This window comes from Oncorhynchus clarkii, chromosome 25, assembly GCF_045791955.1.
Source record: "Oncorhynchus clarkii lewisi isolate Uvic-CL-2024 chromosome 25, UVic_Ocla_1.0, whole genome shotgun sequence".
NCBI classification, from domain to species: Eukaryota; Metazoa; Chordata; class Actinopteri; order Salmoniformes; family Salmonidae; genus Oncorhynchus; species Oncorhynchus clarkii.
Genome location: NC_092171.1, coordinates 21273904 through 21286085, shown reverse-complemented (window position 1 = coordinate 21286085; position 12182 = coordinate 21273904). Strand labels below are relative to the sequence as shown.

The 12182-nt window shown below is 44.5% G+C and overlaps 1 protein-coding gene across 3 annotated transcripts; it reads right to left on the bottom strand.

Annotated features, from left to right (window-relative positions):
* Positions 1–1341: 1341 nt before the first annotated feature.
* LOC139383854 (photoreceptor outer segment membrane glycoprotein 2-like) lies at positions 1342–4879 on the bottom strand. 3 transcript variants are annotated; one of them, XM_071128435.1, is made up of 4 exons: positions 4756–4879; positions 3686–4355; positions 3272–3518; positions 1342–2767 (listed from the first exon to the last, which is right to left on the bottom strand). In XM_071128435.1, exons 2-4 carry the CDS (start codon positions 4264–4266, stop codon positions 2501–2503), a joined length of 1095 nt encoding a protein of 364 aa, XP_070984536.1. In that variant the 5' UTR covers positions 4267–4355; positions 4756–4879; the 3' UTR covers positions 1342–2500. The 3 variants fall into 3 exon arrangements, with proteins under 3 accessions (XP_070984536.1, XP_070984537.1, XP_070984538.1); XM_071128436.1 differs by having other exon boundaries at positions 3686–4310; XM_071128437.1 differs by having other exon boundaries at positions 2546–2767; positions 3262–3518.
* Between the last annotated feature and the right edge of the window lie 7303 nt (positions 4880–12182).

Below are 12182 nucleotides of genomic sequence, written 5' to 3'. Positions count from 1 at the left end.
TATTCTTGTGTGTGACAGAGGCCTCATACCCCCTCTTCATGTTAGTCGCCATCATCCTGGTTCAATTATATGAAAAGATAATGTATGTATATACAAGCAATGTCTATACTGGTCAAATGCAAAAGTATATCATGAGAAATGTCACTTTTTTACTGTGGTGCTTGTAATCTGAGTACTTTTGAACATTTGCCCTTGGTGTGTATAATACTTTTATTTTGGCTGTAATTCCCTATTTTGCCAACCTGATACAGTCATTAGATGCTTTCTGTACACAACTAATCTAACAAGTAAATAAGAGGACATCACTACTACTACATTAGTGTGTTTAAGACAAGGATGTACATTTTATGGGAGGGTACATGAAAAAGACTCATCGCTATAATAATTCAGTTGATATTTGTACATCAAACTTTTCAGGAAAATGACATTTTGTGCATATATTGTATGGTTTTATTTTTCCTAATTTGCGTTGCTTGACATTGTATGATAACAAGGCTGTCTGAATAAAGACGCTATTGTCTAGATGATGAGTTATTGTGCTCTCTGTGTCTGACTGGGAATATGACCAGAAATGCTGTGATTGTTCATCAGTTTCTGCTTACTCTTCAGTGTCTGAAAGGAGAGTCGATCACAAAAAATATATATGACTTGAAAGTACTTATCTCTTATCAACACCATCATGTCGTATGTCAGGTCATTGACTTGCACAATGACATCAACTCCCATTTTCCTATTATGCAGTGCCCTTAACTCATGTTTCCTGCAAGAATTACCTACATGTATAATACCCACTTTACTACTAAGCTCTAATAACTTCTCTTCCTGGCAGCACTTGACTGTTGTAAGTATTTATGCAGCAGCTATAATACTGTTGATTGTTGCTCAGCACCTGTGCTGTCTAATAAATCAGACTTGCTAATATTACTTTCCTCTCACTGTTTCATTCCACAGTGAGGGACCAGGCACAGAACTTATATAGTTTTGCTTAAAGACTGAAATAAGGTAGCCTCTTTCATATCTCCTCCAAGATCGCATATTGTGTTGATTGGTAGTGTCGTATCTGTCGTGCTCAGTAGTTGAAACTGAGCCTTAAGTAGTCTGGTGTGGCTCTGGCTCTGTGCCCGTAATAGACTGTGTGAGTCCGCTGATTGATTGGAGGTGAGAGGTAAATGTGAAATCCCATTCAGACACAGATTAGGGGAAATCAGAGGCAGTGGGGGTCCTTAGCTCAATTCTGCTATTGCTTAGAAATCTCAATCGTGGTTGTCACTACTATGCTTACAGACTTGCTGCACAGGAATACTTTATTGTACAAGTTCATCACATGTCATGGAAAGAAAATAAAGACATGGTGTTTTATTTTTTGAGTACAGTAGGAAAATGGCACCAGTGATATTTATTTTAAGTGCCAACACTTGTGTGCTTGGTCTTCACATTTCTCCTACAGAATGTGTCTTACCAGTCATTGTTTTTCTTGCACTGAACAAAACCAACTAGCAACTATCAGCAAAATCTTGATAACTGTATACGTTCCAAAATGATTTTGTATTTATAGGCTTATTTACTCTTTCCCTTTTAGGATTTCCATCTGTAGGCAATGTCTATCCCACAAACCCTTCTAGGAGCCAGCATCCTTCCCCTGTTGACATATTTGTAACATTTCTTGAAGGCTTGGTTATAATGAGTAAGACATGCTGAGTTGCATTGGTGTATAGCTGTAGAAAACTAGAGTGAATATTTGTAAAAGCCTAAATGGGTATTTTATCAAGACTCGGCACACATTTAATTGCCATGTTTTTCTACAAGCTTGTCCCAATACAGTGGGAAAAGGTCTGCATATTTTCATTTCGATCAATGTCCTTATCATTACATTCAGGCTGAGGCACATTTAAATGTAGGTAGGAACTTGAAGTGACTGACTGTTTGTTTTGTTTTATTTTATGTCTGTGCTATTTCAGTTAACAAGTCTCTGGCTCTCTGGAAATAATTAAATGTTTGACCTAAATGTATTTCTGTAGACGATTGTCAATGAAGGGTTCACAAGTTGAAGGCGGAATAACACAGTTTGGCTTTCACTCCTTTTTAAATGAATTTGATTATGGGTATATGAAAAGGTAACAAGGTGATGATGGCATAGAATCGAAGACGCATTGATTCTGTTTTATATGCTCTTGCTAAACAATCTCTGCTATCCATTTCCATGTTATCTATTATAATTGTGTTCTGTACCAATCTGCAATGGGTTGTCTCTTTTGCAAAAACATTTGCATACTGTCATATCACCTCACCCAATCCCCCTGTAATGGCAGTCCTCCCTTTTACGACCATTGCTCGGTTTGCCACATCGTCCTATTCTGCCTCAATTCCATGTTTCTTTCAGGCAAGCTTTTATTGCCCGAGGCAGTTCCTGTTCTTTAGACAAACTTTTGATGTGTATTGCCTGGTCCCTCACCTTTTGAGAGCTCTGTGGAGTGGGCTATATAAGGTGTCTGAGCAGGTGTCAACTGGCCACAGGAATCTGTTTTGGGGGCAGGTTGTCTGGTCCATAGTAGGCTGTGGAGGGGACATCGATGTTGGGGTCGCCGTTGTTGGCTGTGTCAATCTGGTTGCACTTCCCCAAGCTCTTTATGATATTAAAGTTGGATCTGGCTGTCTCCACAAAGCTGTTCTCCAGGAGCCAGCCGTCGGACTCTGAGTCTGGGTCCCCCTGTCTCAGCACGTTCTCCAGGGATGTCTGGAGGTAACGCACCCCCGTCAGCACCGACAGCTGCAACAACACACAAACATTACTGAGGAAATCCCTAGACCATGTAATATATCCTGATGACTGTAACTTTTGTTTATCATTTATAGTGGACCAGAGTAAAATATGTGGGTCCCAGAAGTAGCTGTAGGTTTGGGATGTGTATTTTGGGACAGCTCCATGTGACCCAGTAGAGGACAAAGGGTGAGTCCACACACAAAGCTGAGCATGGATAACCCAGAGCCAATGTCACAAAAGAGATTTGGTGTGGGATTAGGGAGCATGCAAAGTGAATGAACAATTTATCACTCTAAGGGAGGATAAAGTGCATGGGAGGTGGACCAGAAGCCCTGAACTGCAAGGACAAGGTGTCAGACAGAATACTGCAATATAGATTGAGTTCTTTCTAATTAGTGGTTTCCTGAGTCTAAATAATGGGTTTGGTGTATGTCAGGTAAGTCTCAGGCACCATGTTTTACTTCTATTCAAACCACATCAGTCTGTTTGTAAGAACACACCTATGCCTACCTCAAACAGCCAGATGATGAGGACGGTGAGGCCAATGGACTGCATGATGTGTGTGTAGTACTCCAGCAGGGCCTGGCGGCAGCCCTTCTTCCACAAGTTGAGCTCCTCTGTCTGGTATTCATAGTTGAAGTGGGCTGAGCTGTTGGTGATCTGGTGCTGGATGCAGGGCCGTGGTGAGTTAATGTTACAGCAGCTGAAGGGAACCCCGTCCATCAGGTATTTCCCTTCCACGTTACTCCTCAGCCGGCTAGAGATGGGGAGAGGGGAAAAGGGAGAGACCGAGACAGACGGCATCACTTGGGGCATCTAGAGCCTCAAATTCAAGAACCTTAAGGTCATAGTATACATGGGCACGGAGCTGAGCTCTGTGTCTGATCTGGCAGGTAGGATATCACTATTCTAGTCTGTACTTACGCCACAACCTCCCTGCAGGACATGTCCAGGTAGCGGTTGCTGATCCACTGGATCTGGAACCAGTCTCTGAAGCCGAAGTTGCCGCAGCACTGGAACTGAATCTGCAGCAGGTCCACAGTGCGCTTCAGGAAGCAGCGGCCTGGTGTGTCCGTGTCCTTATAATAGCGCATGGCGTCCCGCAGACCCAGGTCCAGAGCCTCCTCTAGCTCCCCGCGCATGCCGTAGCACATGAGTGCCCCCACCAGGATGCAGAAGGTGAAGAAGAAGGTGCAGATGACGTAGGGCAGCATCAGCAGCTTCCAGCGCAGGAACTTAGTGGTGTCCGCACAGTCGTAGCAGATCTTCCCGCCGAGGAAATTTATGCCACAAGCAATGAGGCCTGTGGCAATGAGCATGTTGGGGACGTAGTGGAGGTCCCTTTCTGCCATAAGCTCCCAGCGCTTGTTGATCTCCACCTTTAGGAAGAGCCCCAGGCTAAACAGAATCAACCCCGTCACCACGGAAACCCAGTTGAGGATCCACAGCACCTGGGCAAGCTTGTCCCTGTTGGTCTTGGTGAATTTCACTTTCAGCACGGCCATCTTAAATATGTTTGTTTAGTTTTATCCAATGTCCTGGTAGGATGCTGGATGGGGGAGAGGATAGGGGAAGGAGTAAGAGGCACAATGGGCTGTGGATGGATAAAGGGAGGGGCCAGGGTTGTAGATTGAAGGTTTCTGCACACCCTCACATAAGCAGCTTAGCTCAGTGATTTATATTACATTTCTTGACTAGGGGTCTCCTGTTTATAAGTGTTGGCAGCCCTGCACCACACGGTATGATCAAACATAGTCATGAATATCTGAATCACTGCAGGAACATTTTCTCATACAGTAGCTGTTACACAAATATTAAAAATGACCAAATTGGATAATGCACACCTCTGGACTGTCACCTCTGCTGAACCCACTATTAACACAATACTTTGCTAAGAAATGAATCTGAAGAAATAGAATAGAATAAATTAGAAATAGAATCAACTATAAAATTGAACAAAAAATCATTAAACAGCAGCATTCAGTGGGACCTACCTTATCTCAGCAGCATTCACAGTGTCCGTCTGATCTGGCTCCCATCTCTGTTTAAGGGTTTGTTTTGTTCTTCACTGACAGGCATCCTAAGACTTGGCCTGGAGAGAGGCGAGCCGTAGTGGCACAGAAGGAGTAGACAGACACCCGCCCGCAGCAGCATCAGAGTGAGTCCGCTGGCCAAGCCCCCTGACCCTCCTAATAATCCCCTCTAATCAGGCCTGTAGGATTTAGATGTACCTTCTGCCACCTGCACAAATCTGACTGCAGCACCACAAAGAGTTATTGGCCAAGGGTCGTGTGTATGTGTGTGTGTGTATGTGTGTGTGTGTGTATGTGTGTGTGTGTGTGTGTGTGTGTGTATGTGTGTATGTGTGCGTGCGTTTGACAGAGGGGCTGATATTGAATGAATGGACAAATACATTTCTTTTCTCAAAGACTAAATTACTAAAGTATGAATAGCCTATTCCATTTACACTAAACTGTGCTCTGCTATTCTTTCTTTTAAATGGAAGCTTCACTGAAGCAAAGGAAACAAGGTCACTTGTAAACTCATATAGTGACAGAGATGAAACAAAGGTAAGAAAAGTAGGGGTTTACAGGGGTGTGTATGTCTGTATGTATGTGTGTGCTTCTAGTATTGTGTCCAGTGAGCCCTCTTCTGGGTCTGTGAGTCTCCATCCCTGAAACAGGTTGAGGCCAAGTACGGCAACACATACGTTTGTGATGACAAGTGTTACTCCCACAATATCAAAGAGGACAATATTAAGCTCATAAGCAAACACTGAAAATGTGTCAGATTGTTTGATAATATGCTTAATGTGATCAGGTAACAACATTTCTGCTACCCACTAGTCAGTGCTTTGGTGACACTATGTATGCTTCAGAGGGGAAAGGAAATGGGCCAAGAATCGCTTAACACTGACAATCAAAAGCTCCAAATACCTTAATACAATCTCCTTTATCCTCATGGTGTAATTGCATTTGCAACAAAGCATTTTCACCTACTCCTCCCCTCACACACACGCTCTCCTATTCCTGTCACTCTCTCTGTCTCTCACGCACACGTCCATACACATCCACGCAGCCAATCAGCCAATGCGATCTCGAGTGAGATTGAGATTACTTGATTATCATGGCCCAAAGGAGCTTGTGTAAGAGGAGAGTTCTACTGTGGACACACATTAGTCAAGTCAGCACATCCACAGGGAGAGGGATGGTCTGATCCTTGAGTGGAAGGGGAGCATGGATACTGTGGCAGGTAAGTGCTAGAGACTACAGCTTCTGATCACATATTAGTTATGTGATAAAATGGGCTATTACTTCGCTGTGTCTGCTGTACTTAGATCTGATGGTGGATATCATAGGCATGAATAGTAGCCCTCTAGGCTTTACGGCACTGCAAGTTAACTACGTTCTTAAAGCCATATCCATAATGTTGGTCTTCCGTTCTGTAAAGTGATGTATAAATGTACAGTACCAGTCCAAAGTTTGGACACACCTACTCATTCAAGAGTTTTTCTTTATTTTGACTATGTTCTACATTGTAGAATAATAGTGAAGCCATCAAAACTATGAAATAACACACATGGAATCATGTAGTAACCAAAAAAGTGTGAAACAAATCAAAATATATTTTATATTGGAGATTCTTCAAAGTAGCTACCCTTTGCCTTGATGACAGCTTTGCAGACGGGTGTAACAATATGGGGACACTACAAAGAGAGCTGTTTTCTGATTAATTGGTGGCTGTCTCTCCTCCGTGTGTGTATAGGTTTGGTGATCCCATGTGTGGTCTGCAGGGTCGACTGTGGCTCCTCAGCAGTGAGGCAGGACTGCTGGAATCGGGAACGCAGAGCTCTGAAGCAACACATCTGGCTGGGTCGGCCGGTACAGTGGTGGGGCATCACCGGACTCCTGCCCAACTACCCTGGTAAGGATGCATACACTATTCTTACACACACAGTCAAACTTTACAAACCGGTCACACTTTACATCACAGAGTTGTTATTACAGTGTAACTATTCGTATAAGTACAGTGTAACATGAGTTGCATTGTTACGGTTAGGGTTATAGCTAGGGTTCGGATTATTGATACAGTTAGGGTTGGCATATCAGCTGTAAATACAATCAATGTATTCCCACTCAAGGGTTAGGGCTAGTCTATAGTATTTATACGTACACTGACTCTTCCTCTCAGATGCTCAAGAAATAATTCAGATCTCTCAGATATGGAGAGAGATGGATCAGAACCATCTGATGCAGGGCTTGTCTCCACACTCCCGGGTAATCCTTAAATCACTGATAGGCGGTCACTCTCACTCTCTTTCTGTCTTCCTCCTTTACGAGGAGGACTGCACCGACCAGGGGTACCCACCCCCTAACCTGCAGGCTTTGCTGAAGCTGGTGCTGGTGCCTCGCATTGACAACATATCTGTTCAGGCCATTGTATCCAACCATGGAGAATCCATAAAATGTCCTCAAAGGTATGACTGTGACTGTCATGTGAACTGAAGTGTATATACAGTATTCTTGATCATGTAAACTACACTTAAGACAGCCTGTGCACAGCTCATGTACTTTTTTCTACAGTGCGAAAATGACCTCCTGCAGTCCTTTTGCCATGCCTTCACCATCCCTCCCAGCTTTTCCCAGCAGATCTGGGCCTTCTGGCTGCTCGACCATGGACACTTACCAGTATGTTGACCTTTGACTGGTATCACAGCACCACTTAGTCCATTGGTGTACAGTGAGTGAACAAAACTAAAAGAACACGTTCCTAATATTGAGTTGAACCCCCCTTTTGCCCTCAGAACAGCCTCAATTTGTCGGGGCATGGAACATTGCAGTTCTTGACACAAACCAGTGCACCTCTGAATGGCACAATCCATGTCTCAGTTGTCTCAAAGTTTAAAAATCATTCTTTAATATGTCTTCTCCCCTTCATATACACTAATTGAAGTGGATTTAACAGATGACACAAATAAGGGATCATTGCTTTCACCTGGTCAGTCTGTCATGGAAAGAGCAGGTGTTCTTAATGCCTTCTAAGCGGGATGCAATAGAGCCAAATGGGGGTTAGAGTGCCCTATGGCTACACTCTTAGAAAAAAAGGGTTCCCAAAGGGTTCTTTGGCTTTCACCATTGAAGAAACCCATTTGGTTCCAGGTAGAACACTTGTTGTTGTTGTTACAGGTTCTATGTAGAAAGGGTTCTACCTGGAACCAAAAATGTTTCTTCAAAGGGTTCTTCTATGGGGACATAACCGAAGAACTCTTTAAGGTTCTAGATAGAAAAAAAGGTGCTAAGAGTGTATGTCATTACATCTGTATAGGACGCAATGGAGCTGCTGCTGAGCCCCAGGTCTGAACCACCCTGGTTCTCTTGGCAGCACCACTGCATCATCCACAGTCTGCTGAGGAGAAAGCAGTTCTGCTTGGCGCTGATGTATCTATACTGGATCAGACCAGCCACAGACAGCCCCTACAACCTCAAGCTCTCTGTCGATGTACTCCTACAGAACAGGTATGGATATACAAGGATATACTATACTGCATAGACTACTGTATGAAATACTGTCTCTCTGAATATGAAAACTGAAAGCCATACAATCTAGCCTTTTCTGCCCCTCAGCCATATCTCAGATGCCTGGTTCCTCCTAAAGAAAGGCCACACAGGAAGTGATGACATGTCAGGTACTTCCTCAATGGATGTGAGAGGCTTGGTCTATGTGTGGAGGCTTCAGACTGCATGGAAGCAGTATGGAAGGTGATCCCTTTTGTAACACATATCATAACAGATGTAAATACATATAGACATATACAGTACATGCAGTGTGTTTGTCAGTCATTTTCTATTGAAAAACTATCTTTATTAGGATGTAGGCCATTGTACTAATCAGTCGGAAAAGACTGAGAGTCAGTGTGGAATAGAGGGGCTTCCTCAGCGTTGGTGGACCACAGGGATCCCTATGGCAGTGAAAGAGCCAGGTACAGATCAGTGATTGTGACTGATACTGATTTCAGAAATATCATCATCACTATCAAGTATTCTGAAAGCCATTGAAAAGTTGGGAATTGCAGGGGTTCCTATTTGTCCGTTCTCTGCCCTGCAGTATCAGTCTCAGAACAGCAACACTCTCTCTCCAGAGGATTGGATCAGACTCCTCGGGGAATCTATGATTGAACTCAGACAACTCCAGCCAACAGTGAGGTACAGTCAATAACAGCGCCCTTAACCACTGCGCCACCCGGGAGGCAACTATACCATTTTCTGACAAGATAGAACTGCCAAAGGGGGCGGAGTGGCAATCTACTGCAGAGATGGTTTGCAGAGTTCTGTCATACTATCCAGGTCTGTGCCCAAACAATTCGAGCTTCTATTTCTAAAAATCCACCTTTCCAGAAACAAGTCTCTCACTGTTGCCGCTTGCTATAGACCACCCTCTGCCCCCAGCTGTGCCCTGGACACCATATGTGAATTGATTGCCCCCCATCTATCTAGCAGCTCATGCTGCTAGGTGACCTAACCTGGGACATGCTTAACACCCCGGCCATCCTACAATCTAAGCTTGATGCCCTCAATCTCACACAAATTATCAATGAATTTACCAGGTACAACCCCAAATCCGTAAACTTGGGCACCCTCATAGATATTATCCTAACCAACTTGCACTCTAAATACACCACTGGTGTCTTCAACCAGGATCTCAGCGATCACTGCCTCATTGCCTGCATCCGTAATGGGTCTGCGGTCAAACGACCACCCCTCAACACTGTCAAACGTTCCCTAAAACACTTCAGCGAGCAGGCCTTTCTAATTGACCTGGCCCGGTGTCCTGGAAGGATATTGACCTCATCCCGTCAGTAGAGGATGCCTGGGTATTCTTTAAAAGTGCTTTCCTCACCATCTTAAATAAGCATGCCCCGTTCAAAAAATGTAGAACCAGGAACAGATATTGCCCTTGGTTCAGTCCAGCACAAAAACAACTTGTGGTGTACTGTATTAGCATCAAATAGCCCCCGTGATATGCAACTTTTCAGGGAAGTTAGGAACCAATATACACAGGCAGTTAGGAAAGCAAATGCTAGCTTTTTCATATAAATTTGTATAAAAATATTTGTATCCTGTAGCACAAACTCAAAGAAGTCCTGGGACTCTGTAAAGTCCATGGAGAATAAGAGCACCTCCTCCCAGCTGTCCACTGCATTGAGGCTAGAAAACCCAGTCACCACCGATAAATCCACGTTAATTGAGAATTTCAATAAGCCTTTTTCTACGGCTGGCCATGCTTTCCACCTGGCTACTCCTACCCCGGTCACTGCCCTGCAACTCACCCAAGCTTCCCCCATTTCTCCTTCACCCAAATCCAGATAGCTGATGTTCTGAAAGAGCTGCAAAATCTGGACCCCTACAAATCAGCCGGGCTAGACAATCTGGACCGTCTCTTTCTAAAATGATCTGCCCAAATTGTTGCAACCCTTATTACTAGCCTGTTCAACCTCTCTTTCGTATTGTCTGAGATCCCCAAAGGATCAAAGGGGGAGACACTCTAGACCCAAACTGCTACAGACCTATATCTATCCTACCCTACCTTTCTAAGGTCTTCGAAAGCCAAGTTAACAAACAGATCACCGACCATATTTTATCCAACCGTACCTTCTCCGCTATGCAATCTGGCTTCCGAGCTGGTCATGCGTGCACCTCAGCCACGCTCAAGGTCCTAAACGATATCATAACTGCCATCGATAAGAGACGATACTGTGCAGCCATATTCATCGACCTGGCCAAGGCTTTTGACTCTGTCAATCACCACATTCTTGTCGGCAGACTCAATAGCCTTGGTTTCTCAAATGACGGCCTCGCCTGGTTCACCAACTACTTAGACAGAATTCAGCGTGTCAAATCGGAGGGCCTGTTGTCCTGGACCTCTGGCAGTCTCTATGGGGGTGCCACAGGGTTCAATTCTCGGGCCGACTCTCTTCTCTGTGTACATCAATGATGTCGCTCTTGCTGCTGGTGATTCTCTGATCCACCTCTACGCAGACGACACCCTTCTGTATACTTCTGGCCCTTCTTTGGAGCTGTGCTAACTAACCTACAGACGAGCTTCAATGCCATACAACTCTCCTTCTGTGGCCTTCAACTGCTCTTAAATGCAAGTAAAACTAAATGCATGCTCTTCAACCGATCGCTGCTCGGACCTGCCCGCCCGTCCAGCATCACTAACCTGAACGGTTCTGACTTAGAATATGTGGACAACTACAAAATACCTAGGTGTCTGGTTAGACTGTAAACTCTCCTTCCAGACTCACATCAAGCATCTCCAATCCAAAATTAAATCTAGAATCGGCTTCCTATTTCGCAACAAAGCATCCTTCACTCATGCTGCCAAACATACCCTCGTGAAACTGACCATCCTACCGATCCTCGACTTCGGCGATGTCATTTACAAAATAGCCTCCAACACTCTACTCAGCAAATTGGATGCAGTCTATCACAGTGCCTTCCATTTTGTCACCGAAGCCCCATATACTACCCACCACTGCGACCTGTACGCTCTCGTTGGCTGGCCCTCGCTTCATATTCGTTGCCAAACCCACTGGCTCCAGGTCATCTACAAGTTTTTGCTAGGTAAAGCCCCGCCTTATCTCAGTTCACTGGTCACCATAGCAGCACCCACTCGTAGCATGCGCTCCAGCAGGTATCACCCCCAAAGCCACTGGTCACCCCCAAAGCCAATTCCTCCTTTGGTCGTCTTTCCTTCCAGTTCTCTGCTGCCAATGACTGGAACGAACTGCAAAACTCTCTGAAGCTGGAGACTCATATCTCCCTCACTAGATTTAAGCACCAGCTGTCAGAGCAGCTCACAGATCACTGTACCTGTATATAGCCCATCTGTAAACAGCCCATCTATCTACCTACCTCTCCTTTGCAACTCAGTATCTCTACTTGCTCATTCATCTTCTGCACATCTACCATTCCAGTGTTTAATTTCTATATTGTAATTACTTCGCCACCATGGCCAATTTATTGCCTTAACTCCCTTATCTTACCTCATTTGCACTCACTGTACATAGACTTTTTGTTTTCTTTTGTTCTGCTGTATTATTGACTCTGTTTTGTTTATTCCATGTGTAACTCTGTGATGTTGTATGTGTTGAATTGCTATGCTTTATCTTGGCCAGGTCGCAGTTGCAAACGAGACCTTGTTCTCAACTAGCCTACCTGGTTAAATGCAGGTGAAAAAAATAAACATTCCTGGTGTCTTTACTCAGGCTGTTGAAGGAGACAGAGTCTGTGGAGCCCTCTGGTGTCAGAGGCAGGTCAGGGCAGCCTGGGTGGAGTATGTCTGCTGGGAGGGATGGGCTGTCATCCTGCCTGCTGTGACACCATCCTCCAGGGAGGAGATCTGCTGCAGCATCACTGTG